Source organism: Tachypleus tridentatus, chromosome 8 (assembly GCF_004210375.1).
Source record: "Tachypleus tridentatus isolate NWPU-2018 chromosome 8, ASM421037v1, whole genome shotgun sequence".
NCBI lineage: Eukaryota > Metazoa > Arthropoda > Merostomata > Xiphosura > Limulidae > Tachypleus > Tachypleus tridentatus.
This window is the reverse complement of record NC_134832.1, coordinates 83,961,687-83,981,119: the sequence shown is the minus strand read 5'-3', so window position 1 is coordinate 83,981,119 and position 19,433 is coordinate 83,961,687. Positions and strand designations below refer to the sequence as shown.

Here is a 19,433-nt window from a genome sequence, read left to right as displayed (position 1 = left end):
AAAATCACTTAGAGTTAAACAATATAAAAATAGCATACTTATATTTAAAACATATATAATCAATATATTCATAATAAAAACAGCATATTCATACTTAAACTATATGGTGATACATCTCTATTACTTGTGTTGCAGTTAAAGTTAAAAGAGAAATGAATTGTTGTGAAATAGAATAAAGTGTACATAATAAAGGGGAAAGAACAATACATTTTATTTTTGTTTCTTTGTTTTGAATTTCGCGCAAAACTACACGAGGACTATCTGCGCTAGCCGTCCCTAATTTAGCAGTGTAAGATTAGAAGGAAGGCAGCTAGTCATTATCATCCACCGTCAATTATTGTGCTACTCCTTGACCATCGAATAGTGTGATTGACATTAATATTATAACGTCCCCAGGGCTGAAATGGCGAACATGTTTGGTGAAATGGGGATTCGAACCCGGAACCCTCGGATTACGAGTCGAGTGCCTTAATTACCTGGCCATGCAAGGCCTTTTCCCTAAGTAACATAAGAATATGCACTTGCAGAAATACATTATTTAATAAAGTATTCTTTGCTTTTGCTGGCCATGCACATTTTGTGGTTTATAAAACATACTTAAACAAATGATTACATACCTTATACTGTGTAACAGTGATTTCTGTAAACTATCAAGATTTCACTTAAAGTTTCTTCCCTTGTTTAAGCCAACGTGTCCCGTTTCATGTTTCTGGCCAAACTGAATTCTCGAGATACCACAAAACCAAAAACATTTGTTTGACATGACATATGGATGTTGAGTCAGAATAGAATTGCCCATTTCTTATGTTTCACACTGTTCTTTCTTCAATATTTATTAAATAAAGTACACATGTTCAGCATGTATATTAGTAAGCAGTGCTTTCTGCTGATCATCCAATCTCTTATTTGCCTGAACGTCAGTGATAATATTAAATTACTGGTCAAAATGACAATTTTGAGAACATAACCCCATTCAATCAGATCTTGATGAAACAATGAGAAACTTATCTGATATAATATTAGCTCTATCGTATTAAAATAATACATAAATAAAATGGAGGGAATATTGTTAAGATACAAACACAACGCAATTCCAGAAGGTTTCTAGAAGAAACCGTGTTCAGTTTTACTCTGTACAGCTACACTCTTAGATTTGAATCTACTGATTAAATCCAGTTGAAGAAAAAGTGACGTCTTCTATGGTTCATTATAATCTTTATTTCCGAAAGTTCTTTAATTGACGAATATGAATATTGAAATTATTATTGTAAGTTACTGAAGTCATATGATGTCATCAGATGAATCTGGTGCTTCATTAGATCCAGTAATGTTCGACGCAATTGGCTGTTCTTACACCTACTTTTCTGTTTCTTCTTGACTAGTTGCTGGTTTGTTTTTTTATTTCTTGTTTTTGTGGGTGTTTTTACAAACCACATTTGGCTATCTGCAGTGTCCATCACAGGAAATCTAACCCCAGATGTTAGTATTGAATATCCATAGGCTTACCGCTGTCCAACCAGAAGTCAGCGTTACTTACTTTTAGAGATTGGTTCATCATTTTTTCTTCTTTGTAGAAGAACAACATAATTAGACTTAATAATAAAAAGTGGAGCAGTTGAGAAGAAAGTGTCACGTTGTACACGTTCGTAGCCTTATTAAATATCATATTGCTAAATTGCTAATAGTGAGATTATCATACCAAAGAGCGTGTCTCCTTTGTGTTTTAGAATTGTGCACTCTAGGTAAAGACAAAGTTCATTGTGATGTAACCAAAGGTTGAAATTCATTAATACCTGGTGGCATAACTTAACATTCATGTTTATACCGGCTCAACAACACCATCTGGTGATTCGTGATCGAATCACATAAAACAATCCACTCACGTTGCATACATGATCTCATCGCCCCTCTAAAATAGCCCTTTATTAATACAAATTTCAATTATCTGCCCCGAATAACACACTCTGAAATGATCAGTTCTCTGGCGCAATTCTGTGGAACTATGATATCCTAGGACCTATCGGTATCGAAGCATACCCAAACTGGACGGAACTCTTTCATCTACCCTGTTCTTCAAACCTTCAGGGGTCGGCAGAGACTGGTTAATTACTTGCAGTTCTAAAACCGTTAATCATCAGGGAGAAGAGAGTTTTGATTCATTTTAGTTTCCAGGAAGAAATGAGTTCTAAAACTTTCAAATCATTACAAAGAATTGAGTTCATTTACATTGTAACCATCAAGAAGATGATAGTTATAGTACCTTTTAATCATCGCGATATAGCGATTCTACAACCTTCTAAATAATCTTGATGAAGAGAGTTCCAGAACTTTCTAATAATCGTGAAAAAGTTATAATACCTTTTATAATTGTGAAGAAGTGAGTCCTAGTATTTACTATTAATCACGAAGAAATGAGTTAAAGTACCTTCTAATAGCTGTGAAGAAGTAAATGCTACTATTTTCTAGTATTCTTGAAGAAGAGAGTTCCAGTACCTTCTAATAATCGTGAAAATGAAAGTTCTGGTACTTTCTTATAATCTTGAAAAAGTGAGTTCTAGTACTTTCTAATGATCACGATGCCTATCGCAGTATACGAAGTTAAAAATTTTCTTTGCTAAGGATTCGATTTTCTGTAATAATCGGCTTAATCAAATAACGTGAGTCCCTTAGACGGAGATAGAAATGCTGTAGATGAAAATTAATTACAAAACAGCTAATTTGGATAACACAAAATGGTCTTGATAAGTTGTTTTATAGATTATATTTTATAGATTTTTTAATTGATAGAAACCAGCACTGAATCCAAGTTAACATTGAAAGAAACAGACGTACAAACAGAGGTTTTGGTGAACATAAAATTAATCAGTTTATTGTAGCATGTGTTAGTAGAGGATGAAAAAAAGAAAAACGAATTAACACAGGTGACGAAATAGATAAATATATATATATATAGATATTAATGAATAAAAAAGAAACTAAATGAATTAAAGCATGCGGACAAAATACTTGAACACCAACATATGCAAATGTGTATACCCGTATACCATAACACAAGCAAAAATTATATGGTGGCCAAAATCCGAATCACTCACTACAAGTTTTCACACGTCTCTCCAGTGAAGAGTTGCAAGAATAAAAAAGAACTAAAATGGTTTAAATTTCGCGCAAATTTACACGAGGGCTACCCGCGCTTGCCGTACCTAATTTTGCAACGTAAGACTACACGGAAGGCAGCTAGTCATCACTGCCCACCGACAACTCTTGGGCTACTCTTTTAGCAACGAATTGGATTGACCGTAAAATTATAACGCCCACACGGCTGAAAAGGCGAGCATGTTTGGTTTGACGGGGATTCGAACCCGCAACCTTCATATTACGAGTCGAGTGCCTTAACCAACTGGCCATGCCGGGCCTACTAAAGTAGCGTACGCGTACTGATTTAACATTATTCACAAGGCCTTTAAAAGCCAGTTTTATAAACAATAATACATATGTAGAACCAGGGGCGTAACTCCTGGGGGGATGGGGGTATACATCCCCTCCTTCATTTTAGGTGGGGGGTATGGTGCATACAATCATCCCCTCCTACAGTTTCGTCTGTTGAATTGTTTTATTGTATCACAGGCCTACAAATTGTGTGTTTGTTCTTGTGATTCGTGTGTTCTTACCAATCGAATTACATAATTAGGCCTAGATGTAAGATTTTTCAGTAGCCAAAATGCACATCTTTAATTTTGGCGTGCTTCTAAGCTTTTCGATCTAAGCGATAGTTCGTAAGTATCAGTCAGTAAGCCTAAGTATACATGCAAGTATCGTGATAACAAGATTACTCTGTGGCTGCATGTTTACAGCTTTCAGATTCACGTAATCTGAGATTACCAATTTGCAAATTGAACAGTCCACATAAGTGGTTGCAAAAATCATCCCCCCTCCTCATCGGGTGTAAAAAGTCTACGCCCCTGTGTAGAACAATATCAGCAACATGACCTACCTTCAAGACTAACTGCGTAATATAACTGAATTATATAGCTAATATAACCAAATACTAGAATCACATTACCATGGCTGTGGAACTTTGACACGCCCAAAATTAAGACGTTTTGTAATCAGAGTTTAATTATGGCCATAGTGGGCTTATAAGCAGCTTCAGTTGAGTAAGCCTTTCTTTCTTTGCAACTGTTCTTTTTTATCAAATTTTACTCATCAAATTAGGCGCTATATGATTTATCTGGCCCTACTTGTGAATGACTCAATATGAGGTCACTATGTAACCTGCTGACCAGCTTGTCTATGGCTCGATACTGAAAGTGATGGCTTCAAATACTAAGTATCAGAGATCTCTATGTACCAGTAGACAGAGAATAGATAATCTATTATGTAGCTTTATGCTAAACATCAAAAAAACTCACAAATTGATATTCTATAACGTTAAGTTATTTCGCCATATGTTCACGCTTTTAGAAAACATCCACAAATCTGCCTTAATGAAAAAAAATACTAGTTTAGTCTTTCCGAGAATATAAAACTCACGCTTAAAAATGACAGCTTACCAACTGAACAGTGAATACTGGATTTCAACTCAATTACGAGTTTAAATATTTAATATGTGTATCATTTTCAGTGAAAAACAGGGAAATGGTTGCTTTAGTATCTAGACATTAAAATAACGAAAATACCTTCCTATCTACAGTTCCATGTTACGTTCAGCACAGCATGAAATGGTCATCAACAAGATAATAAATTGGAGTAAGTCATAGGCTTTCTGTGAACTATACATTCTTGTAATATATCACAGTTCCTAACGAGTTCACGGAGACACAACCTAAGATTTCTTAGCTGGAATTTGCCTCGAGAAGTGGAAGATATCATTTTCTGTTCTCTTGGGAATAATAATGAGATTATGTGTTACAGATGAAGAGAGTGAATTCAACGACTCGTTAGAAGTGCACAATGTTTCACAACTAACTTCTCTTTCAACTCGCTGCACGTTCTTTAATGTACTGTGCCACTATACTAATACTCTCCATGCCAGATACAAGTGAAGATTGAACACTTTAGAAAATAAAGTCTCTTACTACATTTGTTATGAACGTGAAAGGAGTAGTAATTTTAATACATGTTAATCCGTTCTCAATTTCATGCCACATAGTTCAGTTTAAATTTCGTGTAAAGCTACACTAGAGCTATATGTGCTAACCATTCATAATTTAGCACCGAAAGACTAGAGAAAAGTCAGTCATTCATCACCACTCATTGCCAACTGCTGGGATAATTTTTACCAACATAAAGTAGGATTAACCATATCATTATAACGTCCCCACGAGTGAAAAGGCGAGCATGTTTGATGAGATGAGGATTCAAATCCGCCACCCTCAGGTTGCAAGTCCAGCGATCTAACCACCTGCCATGCCGGGCCTTCACGCCACATAGTAAAAGCAAAAAAGTAAAAACCTTTCCAACACCACTGAATATCTTTCTCATATTGTAGTGTTTTAATCTTTAAACCAACCTACGTGTACACTACAACGCCAGCTGGTGATGGTTTGGATACTTATGGAGTCACACATATTTATAGAATAGGGTAAAAATACTCGACATTAAACAGGCTCGACATGGCCAGGTGATTATGGCACTCGACTTGTAATCCGAGGGTCGCGGGTTCGTATTCCCATCACACCAAACATGCTTGTCCTGTCAGCCGTGAGGGCGTTATAATGTTACGGTCAATCCCGCTATTCGTTGGTCAAAGAGTACCTCAAGAGTTGGCGGTGGGTGGTGCTGATTAGCTGCCTGCTTTCTAATCTCACACTGCTAAATCAGGGACGACTAGCAAAGATAGCTCTCGTGTAGCTTTGCGCGAAATTCCAAACAAACCATTCAGAAAATACAGATGTATTTGGTTCTTAGAAGATTTCAGATGCAAGTTTCAGCATTTTTGAAAATTGTTAATAACGATGCACGACATGTTGAATGGCTTCTGAAACTGGTTTGTTACGAGAAAATATATTACGTATTTTATAACTCTGTTACCCACATAACCTACATAAGGATACAAGAAGATTTTACGTAAATAATAAAAAAACTACCACCAATATTATAAACACTTATATCCGAATCTCATAATTAATAAAATAAATATTGGCGGGTGATTTTTGAGCAAAGTGCAGGTTTGCCAAATGGTCCTACGACAGAAAACTTTGAGAAAAAAATTAAAAACCTGAATTAAAAGAGTGAGGGGTTACTTGTTATTACAAAACAAACTACATCAAAATGACATCACTAATGACAATATTACCAAAGTAAAAACTAATAAAACACAAAACAAAACACATCTTAAAATGAAATAAACTGACAAAAAGAAAAAGATTTTTCTTAGTTCTGCATGGACTTTACCACTGTGAGAATGTAGGAAACAGTTTGTTAACAAAATATAGCGCTGTGTCCTACACCGAAAGATGGAATTGATTAGTCCAAACGCTCCTGGCCAATAGTATTCATATGTTGGTTTGGTTTGTTTTGAATTTCGAGCAAAGCTACACGAGGGCTATCTGCACTAGCTGTTCCTAATTTAGCAGTGTAAGACTAGAAGGAAGACAGTTAATCATCACCACCTACCGCCAACTCTTGAGCTACTCTTTTACCAACGAATAGTTGGATTGACCGTCACACAGCCTCACGGCTGAAAGGGGTGAGCATGTTTGATGTGACGGGGATTCAAACCCGCAAACCTCGGATTACGAGTCAAGTACCTTAACCACCTGGCCATGCCGGGACGATTTATATGTTGAAACTGACGTTTTAGTATTTAGTTTCATCAGCATTTTGTCTTTTTATTGTAGGTAAGAGGGTTTTTTTAAGACAAAACTAAATATAGTAATGATTTTAACGGTATCGTACTCTGTCGACAAAAAAATCTCGAAATATTATTGTAAGCCTCGTGCTCCATTAACAAATACAGGACTACTAATTATCTCGATAGTCACATTCTCTTTTGACAAAATAGAAAAATGGTTTACTAGTAATTATCTTAATTATATTCTCTATATTGTAAAAACTCTGATATTGATATGTTATCTGTACTTAGTCGTATCCAACTCTATACTGAAACGAAAGAAATAGTCACAAGAAACTAGTCCTAATTATTTTCTGATCGAATTATGGATACTCATTTTCTTCAACAGAATGCGAACAAGGAATCCTCTGATTCATTGTGTAAACATACTTAGCCACTATGCTAGGTCCTTCACCATCTCCTACTGGAGAAGGCAGTTTCAACAATACTTCGTTGTAAAACGTAACCAAAACCTAAACAGATATTTCGAATTGAACGTTTTTGGCATTTACACAATTTGTGTGACCAAACGCCACCCGATGATTGACAATTACTGTGTTGTGGTTTCAGTACAAAGCTTCAAACAAATTCATTGACAGTTATTGAAAAAACAGCGAGTTTAGTTTCTATAACGACCTATACATAATTATAAATAAACTTAGTTCCTTATATGTCAAAAATCATATAATTGTCTCCTTAACAGCAACTATCTTTTCGAGTAATTTCTAATGTAATCTTAATAATGTATTTCTGTAACACCATATCCATATAACGCAGTAATGTGGCTAGAGGTAAAGAAACTAACAGTCATCACGAATATCATACAATATGTTTAGTGACATTAGACACTGAATGTTTATTTTGAAACTACAAAAAACATACTTATCAGAAACATAGTTTATTTGTTACAACAACAACAACAAAACTTGCAGAAGGTTTAAATATTTCAGAACTATAAGGTTTCTGAAGGAAGATTTCCTCTGTCTGGTTTACCTACCACTGGTTTCTAATGAACCAGTTCTAAGCGTATCTGAACACAAGGTGAAAAGGAATTCCTATACTTTATGTATGATTTGTAGTTTTGTTCATCGCCGATATATTCTTCCCTTCTATTACTTATTTCACATAATAATATATACTAGATAAGAAAATAAAATTATTATTAAGTCATTTTTGTATTAAGAAACCAACATTGTTTTCCTTGTCGTCGTATGTGGATATTACATTTACGTAATATTCAGAAACAGGAATGCGAAGTTTTAGTTACGTGACGTGTAACACTTCTTTGTTCTTGAACTTCGCGCAAAGCTCATACGAGAACTATTTGCGCTAGCCGTCCCTAATTTAGCAGTATAAGACAAGAAGGAAGACAGCTAGTCATTCCCGCCCACCGCCAACTCTTGGGCTTCTCTTTTACCAACGATTAGTGGGATTGACAGTCACTTATAACGCCCACGCGGCTGAAAGGGCGGGTATATTTGATGTGACTGGGATTCGAACCCGCTACCCTTGTATAATGTAATATTCTGACGAAGAAATAGCCTACGATCTGAAATTAAGCGATATTGACGAGACGAGAGAAGCTAGAATAGAGATACATAGGATATACTTATTGATTAAAATAAATGCACAACGTAAATACTTTGTATTTTCATTGGCAACGACGTTTTGTAGGTGTTTGATTTTGTTCTTCTGGATTGCCATATAACCTGAGTTTGTTTTTAATCCTGGATTGTCCTGATCAGTTATTATTTTGTGTGATTTTATATTGATAAGATAAATAGTATATGAAACTGAGATACTCAGCTGTAAAGTCCTGGCCGGATACTAATAATTAATTAGTGATTTTTCCGAGATCTATGAAATAGATATGTAATTTATCCTCTTCTTATAGCAACGTACTTTGAAATATTTCAAACATGCCGTTTTTCTCGAAAATGCCTTGGCTCATATTAGAAAACAAAGCCTAAATGATGACCAGATGGTTCCAGTAGTTTGTTCTCACACACCCTGAAACTGATTAGTTAACAAGTCCACCGGCTAAGACAAAATGTTCACAATATTAGTGTTTAGTGTTCGGTTTTCATGTTTAGTCACACAGTTAAAAATTGCTGGCCCAGCAAGGCCAAGTGTTTAGGGCGCTTGACTCGTACACTGAGAGTCTTAGATTCGAATCCCTGTCACATCAAACACGCTCGCCCTCTCTCCCATTATTTGTTGGTAAAAGAATATCCAAAGAGTTGGCGGTGGGTGATGATAACTATGTGCCTTCCCTCTAGTCTTACACTGCTAAATTAGGGACTTTTAGCGCAAACAGCACTCGTGTTACATTGCGTAAAATTAGAAAACAAACTTAAAAAATTGACTGCACTTTCAATAATAAACTGGAATACATACACACACAAAATGTATATTTGTAATCGTTCTTATTTTCCTTAAACCGTTTATTTTTGACATTTGGCAGATTCATCTCAGCGATACGATTTATTTATTACAGTTTTACAGATTTATTTGCGTCGAATATCAAAATACCAATTAAATTTCCTTTTATTTTGTTCCTAAAGTATTAACCTGAATTACACACTAAGCACTAAAACTATTTAAATAATTAGTAATGAAATATCATATAAAATAGAACGGCTCCCATTAACTTTCACTTTTTATCCATTCGGTAATGCAAATAGCGAAAATATAATAAAGCAACTGTGAGATATCAACGAATAAATCTTAAAACATCATGGCTGTCCTTCGAGTCGTTGGTATCTTAAGACACTTTCCTAAAGATATTTGGTCAAACACATTCTTTAAGTGAAGAACATTTTATTTATACAACTGAGGTGGAACTAACGAAACTACAAAATGTCGTTTTTAGTTACCTCATTAACAATAAATAACATCCGTGATTACGAGAAACCCACTTTAACACTCCTACGAAAAGTGGGGCCTAATAGGTCCCAGAGCAACTTGAAAGGTTATTAATATTAGGCTAATAATTTTGTATTTAAATGAAATTGCCATTTAAATCCATTAATGAATGGATTAACGAGATTCCCACTGCCCCTATCTACTATCTAGAGAAACCACAGCCAGGGGAACGGGCTTGGAGAAATCAGGACTAGAAACGTCTTTCCGTAGGAGTGTTAAGTGTTAATACCCATACCAGCCGTCCTGAGATACAATAACATCAAATAACTTAATCTTCTACCCCCACAGCGCAAAAACTGTTGTTACTCATTGTCAGGTTTACAATATTTTAGTGTTTCATATATACTCTAAGACCACTTGTTATAGCATAAATCGAATGGGAGCAATTATTATTATTATTACCTTTTTTATTTTTTTAGGAGAGTTACAAAAAAATTACAAGAAACTTACTAGATTTATTCCCGAGGGAAATGCGTGTCTAGGTAACATTATAAGTTTCAAAGATATACTATCATCTTGTCGATAATATTTGAGGGGCTTTAAATAAATCGTGCATGGGCCACGCATAAATTATGAAATGTATACAGTTTTAACAGAAAATATCAAAACTTTTGAACTCTCAAACTCACCACACCTTGCCTGTCTTGCATACGCTTCTTATTAACTATCTCGCAGTTATAGAAAAACTAACTGCGCAAAGTCGTCCTTAACTTAAAACTGGCGGTAAAGTTGGAAAGCAGTTAACCAATAGCATCCGTAATTTTATTTTCTAACAATGACATACGAACACTCACTTTTTTTAGTACACCACAACCTCAAATGAAAGCCACGTTTATCAACATCAGGTTGGGAACCATGAATTGTCAGATTCAAAATCCGTGCATGTATAACACTAGCACCCATCGGCCCATCTGCACTGCATTCTCACTGAGTACCAAAGCATGCTGGGTGGTTTTAATAAATTTCATGGGTATATAGATAATTCCAACAGGAAAGAGTTGGTTTAAAGCAACGAAATATTTTTCACAGTTAAAGATATAAAAGATCTTTGGGAAAAAATGTTAGTGTAGTTTCAGTTTTCAAAAAACAAATTTAAAAACGCAAACCAATAATTATTTTACAGTAATAACTTTTCTTCCTTAACGCGGCTCATATCTGTACTGACGAGTATGGTTGAGACTATCAGTTTTAAAAGTAAAACTTTATGCGTAATTGAGAGTACTTGTTCTAGATGGAGCTGGATGATTGTTTGTTTTTGAATTTCGCGCAAAGCTACACGAGGGCTATTTGCACTAGCCGTCCCTAATTTAGCAGTGTGAGACTAGAGGAAAGGCAGCTAGTTATCACCACCCAACGCCAACTCTTGGGCTACTCTTACCAGTGTGATAGACCGCACATTTTAATGCTCCCACGGTTGAAATGGCGAGCATATTTGGTGTGACGGGGATTCGAACCCGCGACCTTTAGATTACGAGGCCAGTACCCTATCCACCTGGGCAGGATGAAAGTATTATAGTTGACTTATCAGTGAAACACTAATTCTCAATGAAATAGTGTCAAATGTAAAAATCAGTTACAGCGTTACTTTAAATAACAATGCAAACAAACTAAAAACAGAGTCGTGATCTGAGATATAACAGAAATTTAGCACTGGTAAAGGCAAATATACAAACTTTTTTAATATTATGGAATTGAACATGAAAATTGGAGGGTATTACCAAACCACTTGGCCTAATTTACTGTAATCTTCACCATATTAAAAAATATCCTTTTATGTATTGCTCTTTTTCAAGTAGTTTATACTCTTTAGAAAAATATTCATCTCGTTAAAAAATAACGAATTTCAGTTTTACTTGAACGCAAAATTAAAGATATCTTGTGTGCCAGTTAAGCTGTTTGATCAAAGGTGATCCAAGAAAAACCATGCTAAAATTATTCATGTTTGTGTAAACACGTATATTAAAAAAAAAAAGACCATACACAAAAGAAAAATATTTACAAGTATATATTTTCTCTATGATTTGGGAACACAACATTTCTTTTTCTACAGAGCAGTGCATAAAAAATCTTCAAGTGCAAATTTTAGAATATTATATATTATACAGCTTTAGAAAGATTATTTGCTAGGATACATTACATGGTTTATGCTTCAATCAACATAAGAATTCAACATACTGCATACAAAACAACTTCAAACCTGTTTGGAAAAGTATGATAAAATGTTTCGATTTCACAGAGAACTTGGACGTTACAGAACTGACCTTATAACAACAGAAAATTCCTAAATATATGTAATAATGCACAATATTAACGTCACTAATTGAGGGTGACAAAAAATTCAAACCCTGCGTTTTCAGAAAATCTTTTGTTGGGAATTTTCCCATACATTAAGTTACTAGGGTTAGGGTGAATATTATAAAGTCATGAGTTACAGAAGTCTAAAGATATATGACACTTAACGTACATTTGATTAATATACTAAATAAATTATCATCCATTATATATAATTTTTAATTTTAAGGATTTTGTGCATAACTACCCAGGGCTATCTGCACATAGCTGTCTCTAACTTTGAACTCATGGACTAGAGGGAAGACAGCTAGTCAGCAGCACCTACTTTCAACTCTTGGACTGTTCTTGCCTGATCAGAGATTTGAATGTCACCCTTATAACACACCTGCTGCATGAAAGGCAGTCTTGGGAAAAACCAACAAAATTTCCCATACATTAGACAACCAACATTAATTATGTTTTTCTTGTTAACTTTCACCTTCTCTTAGGTCATTTACAAATAAGTTATTAAACCATTATTAATGCAGTCAATTATTATACTTTCTGTTCAAGATTAAAAAAAATCTAAATTGCTCAAATGTACACTTCATTTTTGTGCTTCTGCACAATATTCATGTTCAGTTGTCACTTACTTGGAAAAGTTTAATCAACGTTTTTTCAGGAAAAAAAATACTGAAAAGAATGAGATATACTTAAATAAGACTTTAACTGTATTTGCTCTAAATTGAAAAAAAACTCAATTTTTTAAAATACAAAAGCTATGAGAAACAAAAACATACTGATTTACCAGCCCATTTGCAAATGTAATGAATGTAAATAAGGAAATATTTGCCTTTCTCATAAATGGTAGTTCATTGGAGGAGGAGGAGGCAAACATATCTAGATTCATTAATGCCACAAGGAAAGTTGTATTAAAAAAAAAAAAAGAGAATTACCTAACATTCTAAGAGCACAAATTTTGTCTTACTATTTTCCTAAAAACTTGTATTTTCAAGTGTATACCTATCAAAAAATATCATTGTAGCATTTTAGTCCCACTATTTACTAAATAAATCCTGAAGGATGTTGGTTACATTTCACAATTATATGGTTCTGTGAATATTGGAAAAAAAATTATTTTAAAAATGCTATGTCTAGAGGTTACACATTCTTTTTTACAAATTCAATATAACCACACTATTGGAAAATACAAAATACAATTACTTAACACATAAACCAATTAAATGTGGAATAAAAAAATAATATTAAATACCAAACATACAATACTTAACAGCAAAAACTTTTTAAAAGAAATCTCTCTGTAAAATGAAAAAGAATTAGTGGAATGTGGCCAAACAACTGTTAGTTTTGAACTTTTCTGAAACCAAGAGAAACTTGTTCACTGAATACAAAAAGAACTACCTTAGTTACTTCCACTAAACAAATTTGATATTTTACACAATCACTAAATTTAAATAACAACTGTTTTGCCAATGCTCGTAAATGATGGGAAAGCGAACAAGTAATGAGCAACTTCAAGTAATTAAAAAAAAAACCAAGTAGTTTATAAGCTCATGCTATTTTTTCTTAATGTAAAAGAACATATATTTTAATAGGATATTTTGTGTTTATTATAGGTAACTCAGTATATTAAGAAATGTTTTAATGATACCAGGCATCAATAAAAGCTTGCCTCAATTGCCACTAGTCCCTATCAACATACAATTCATGTATACTGCACCAACATTAAAATCATCTTACCTCAGTTATAATATAGTACTTCACAACAATCAGCTGCTATCCTAACATCAACTACCTACGTCAATCATTACTTGGTTCTCAGCAAACACCCACAATCATAACATCAACAATTACCTATTTTTGTCATTACATGGTTCTTATCAAAACACACAATCCTAATATTAACAATTGTTTATCTTAGTCATTACATGGTTATTATTAAACAATTACAAATCTAACACTGATAATTAACTACGTTAATCATCACATGGTGATTATATATATATATATATATATATAAAAATGCCAAAAAACCCACAAACCTAACATCAACAGTTATTTAACTCAATCACTGTATAGCTCTAATCAACACAAAGCCACTGTCATATTACAAACAGCTACCTGAATCATTACATGATTCTCATTAACAAAGTGCTATCATTCAGACATTAACAACATTTCTCAAATATATAAATTTATGTTGCTGTTACTTTTACATATTATTTAGAATTAAAGATTTTTACCTTTTACACTATTCTGAGTCGCAGAAAATTTAGTCTAAGTAATCAAAGATTCAGTCTTTCAGGAAAAATGGCTTAACTCCATATCTCATCATTTCTCAGCAGAAATAAAACCTTACTTACTATTCGTCTCATCTCATCAAAAACAATGTATAACCCTTTTTTCAAAATATGCAACATATTAAAATCTCTAAATTCTTTACTTTTCCAAAAATACTAAAGGACTTGTAAATGTTTGTGTATTTTCTTATACTCTTAGCCATTGAGACCATAAATATTTAGCAACATTCCATTTAATCCACAATTCTGTCCAGCATCTGGCAAAAAATATAATAACTAAATACACTCAAAAAGCAAATTCTCTTGAAATCTACCATGAAGAACATACTCTCAAAGAAATGGTTTAAAAAAAATAGAGTAAAAAATATCTTGATATTCTCCTTGCTTGCACAAAGCTACAGAAATAGATCCATACATACAAGTATATTCTGTACAAAAATGATATAGTATCCAAAATATTTACAATTCACATTCGTATTCACAAATGAATTTGTACACTGAAACGGACTTAAAACAGGGAAGATGCCACTAGGCCTAATTCAGGTTTCAATTCACATCACTACTTTTTGTTTTTTGATATATTAAATAGAAGAAGCATATCGTGTTTGAGTGTGTACACTGATGCAACAGTTTCCCTGTGAAGCACTGCTCAGATCAACTATGAACTATCTGTCAACTTTGTTTACAAATCACATGGGATTATTCATCCTAATATCTACTTCTAGTAACCTGCAATTGAGAAGGAATAAAAGAAATCTGTTGCACATTATAAGGTAAGAAACAATTCATATGCTGAACTAACTGATTAAGCCCTAATGTCACTTTAAGACTGAATACACTCAAGAAAGTTATTTCACTGTCATAACTAAACAGTTCAGAACACTGACTTTTTATAATACAATAACTCTAACACAGGCACCACTCAAACAAAGTGGCTCAGATGCCAACTTCTATAAACAAGTATAACACTCATTTTCATAAACTGAGAATACCAAATGGATTACTGATATAACAAGTAAAAAGATTTAAATTTTAAAAATATTTATGAATATTAAATTAGTTTTATCAGATATTATGTAATACAGCATCCTCACTAAAACACACATTACTGTTATTTTATTGTAAAAACCTTTAAACCTTTGAGAATTGTGACTTTGGAGAAAGAATTCTGGTAAAGCACACTCAATATTATCAGACTCCTGTTCTACACCTCCATTTGAATACCAAGTGCATAGTCTATACCAACAACTGAATATCAAATATATAGTCTACACCAATATTTGAATACAAATATGGTTTACACATGCATTTGAATACAAAATATATATATAGCTTACATCAGAATTTGGATATCAAACATGTGGACTAAACAACAACATTCTGGTACCAGATATATGGCTCACACCAATATTTCTAGTGTGAATGTTTGAAACTTGTGACTGACTAAAAACAATTTTGAAAGATACTGTAAATTTCATATCAATCATTTACTTTTGTAATATTATAAACATATTAACCTTACAACATCACCTTCTCCCTAAATCAGGCCATGTGTCATATTTTGATTTACAAGAAATTGAGGTATATTGACTACTTTTAAAGTCTCCCTTCAAATTTCAAAGAACAGATATTAGTTACTAGTGAGAAAAAAGTTGCATATGTATGTGTACACTAGTATATATGTATATTTATTTCTAAAACCACAAATATCAACATAAAAAATGGATTTCATATTTAAGAAAATGATTATGATAATCTAATGATGAAAATAAATATGTTGTTATAAGAGAAAACTTTATTCCTGAGTATCGAGAGGTTCACCCTCATTGTGTGACAATTATTTCTGCTGGGGATCAGGTTAGGATTTGGAGCAGCTGGGAATATTACCCTGTTTCTTGTCAGGCTAGCCTAATAAAAATGAAAAATCAACAATTCATTAAAAGCTTTAATTAGTTGGTTGGTTGGTTTCATGTTTTATGGCACAAAGCAGCTAGGCTATCTGTGCCAAACATCCAGTAAAAAGTTAAAATTAAAGTAAATTTAATAAAATTCATAAAAGGGAATTAAAGTAAAACAAAACCAAGTTTTAAAAAAGCATAAATACCATAAAACCAATGTTTACACCAAGTCTACAACTTTAAAAGAAAAACTACAGTAATACAAGTTGTAAAGGACTTTCTGAACATTATTGTAATTTTCATAGCTCACCAGGAAGACGAACAGGTAAGTACAAAAACCACCATCAGTCACCTCAAGTTGGCCTTTTCAGTCCTGGTTCAGAGTTATTTGACATTATGACCATTTTTAAAAAGTACAGTAATAAAAGTTTTGAAAGACTTGTAGCAAAATTTTAATAACAACTCACCAGGATGATTAACAGGTAGTTCAAACAGCAGCATTAGTCACCTGAAGTTGACCTTTCTGGTCATGGTTTCGAGTTATGTAATGTTACAGCCATTTTCTGATTTCAAATCGAGCTAGATGGACTTTGATTCTTAAAAGGGAATCACATTAAAAAACTTAAATGGCATTAAAATATTAACGGCCTTTAAAAGACTAAAAACATTTCCAAGGCGGACAGTGTCACCATCACCAATAACACTGTCTAACATTATGGGCAAACCTTGGGACAGAACTTGTTTAAAATGGTGCTGTTGTTGAGAGTCATAACAATGGCAATAAAGTAAAATGTGGCTTATTATGACCCGAGTGTCACACTGGTGCATCAGTTCCAGATAAAAGAAAACAATGAGTTAAAAAACTGTGACCAATGCATTGTCTAGTTCGAACAACTTCCTCCTTCCGATCCTTACGAAAGCAAGACGGCCAAAGTCCAATATAGGATTTTATTTGGAAAAGCTTGTTGTCGCATTGCTCACTCCAAGTTGAATACCAGTTGGCACAGAGCTGAGCCTTGAATACAGGACCATAGCCTATGTATGGAACAGGCACAGCGGTGATAGTGCCAGAGCATATAGACTTAGCTGCGGTGTCGTTGAGCTTGCTCCCGAGAATACCAATGTGGCCTGGTATCCAGAAACTTGGGATAAAGTACATGTTAAAGAGAAATGGGCCAGTTGGTTTTGAATATCAGTGAGAACAGGGTGCAAACTAACATAAAGCAATTCCAGGGCCAGTAGAGAACTAAACAAGTCAGTATAAATAGTGCAGTTTGAGTACTGCTTAGCTTCCATGTGATCCAGGACAAGAGAAATGGCATACAGTTCAGCAGTGAACACAGAAGCTGTAGAGTGGATTCTGCATGCAACCACTGAACCACAACAAACCATGGCAAAGCCCACACAGTCACCTGATTTCGAACCATCTGTATAAATAGGAATGGATGGTTTGAAAGATGTTCAGCAAATAGTAGGCAGTATTTCCAATTGGGAGTATCTGCTTTTCTCAGATGACTTACAGAAAGGTCACATTTGGGGATAGTAATTAGCCATGGTGTGATGGGCTGATGAGTATCCACTGTTATCCAAGGACAGACCCAAGTCGTCCAACTGTGGCTGGATACAAAGGCCAAAAGGAACAATGGCAGATCATTTGTTCTGAAAAGGCATAGCCCACACAGAAAGGAAGACGCAACCCCCCCAGGTGGGATGCTGTCATAAGGATTGAAGTTTCGAGGCATACAGTAAAGAAAGTTACAAATGGTGGAGGTGTAGAGGAGATTCATGAGACTCTGTGTATAAGCTATGGACTGGGGAAGTGTGGAAAACCCCGCTGCAGAACCTAAGTCCTTGATGATGAACGAGGTCCAGCATACTCAAGGCCGAGGTCCTGGCAGAGTCATAGACCTGTTATCCATAGTCTAGCTTTGATTGAATAAGAGCACAATATATCTATAGCATAGAACATTGACTTACTCCCCAAGTGGTAGAAGAGAGAACATGGAGGATGTTCGCAGTCTTGTATATTTAATATTGTATATTAGTAATCAGTGTTTTGATGTCATCTAGATTAGAACGTAAACCTCAACAGTTCTATTATATCAAGGTGGCCATTTTGATTTATGTGTAGGTGAATTAGGTGGAGAACCCTTCTGTTTATGACCACATCTTTTTTCCTTACTGTCCTTATTCAAGGGAGGTCTATCGACCTCCATGGATCCTGCCTTGGGCCAACTGAGCAGGTCTTTACTGTTGGAAGGGGATTCCAGTGACTGAGGAGGTAAATGAATGATCATTTTGCATCTTGGGGTAGGAGAAGATGTATCCGAGAAAATGCCTGTACCCAGAACCAAAGGAAGTGGATCTTGAAATTTCTTGGAATATATGTAAGGAACAGAGATGGGTGTTGAAGTTGATTCATCAACTTTTTTAACCATGGAGATCAAATGAAATTTTTTTTTTTTTTAGAACAATTCTTTTGGAGGCATAGAGAGAGCTGTCTGCACTCCCACTGTAGTTGTGGAATGAAGTGCAGCAGCATACGTCCAAGATGAAGTGGTGGACAGCAACTTTTGAGCCTCAGGGTAAGTAATGTTAGGAATTGTTTGCAAATGCTGAACATCTTTTCCTTCCAACCATTTAGGGCAAGAACAAAAGTAGAATAGGTGAAAGCCATTGCAACTGACATAAAGAGGGTCTGTTTCACACTCATAGGCATCATGGTCCTTTTCACTGCAACGAGCACACATACAGGAACCATGACACGACTTCTTTGAATGACCAAACCGCTGACGCTGGAAACATCCAAGACGGTTTGGAATGAATGGCTGTACCCTACAATTAAGATAACCTGCCTTGATAATGGCAGGTAGACGTGGTGATGTAAATGTCAGAATGAGAATATTGGTTGGCATCGTAATTCCATTTTTGCTAGTGGAGATACACCTCACTGCAGAAACTCCTTGAGTGGAGAAACCAGTGAGAATCTCTGAATTGGGGATGTTTTTCAAATCCCTCTCAATAATAACTCCTCATGATGAATTCAAAGTAGCATGAGGTGTAACCTCAATAGGTGTATCCCCAATTACCTTTGAATGCAAGAGGAGTTCACTATGTTGAGATGAGGATGTTTCCACCAATATGACACCAGAGCAAAGCTTCTTCACTGAATTTGGAGAGCCAGCA

The 19,433-nt window shown here is 34.6% G+C and overlaps 1 protein-coding gene across 4 annotated transcripts in view; it reads right to left on the bottom strand.

The window, feature by feature from the left end:
* Nucleotides 1-11,746: 11,746 nt before the first annotated feature.
* LOC143222814 (transcriptional adapter 2-beta-like) overlaps nt 11,747-19,433 on the bottom strand; it is a 41,958-nt gene continuing 34,271 nt past the window's right edge. For 3 of the 4 annotated variants that reach the window (XR_013012512.1, XR_013012511.1, XM_076449879.1), the window contains exon 17: nt 11,747-16,257. Coding sequence is in view for 2 of the 4 variants with exons in the window: in XM_076449879.1 (XP_076305994.1) it covers nt 16,096-16,257 (162 nt within the window). In the remaining 2 variants the exon portion in view is untranslated. The remainder of the gene's footprint in view (nt 16,258-19,433) is intronic. The other variant, XM_076449880.1, reaches the window with a different exon arrangement.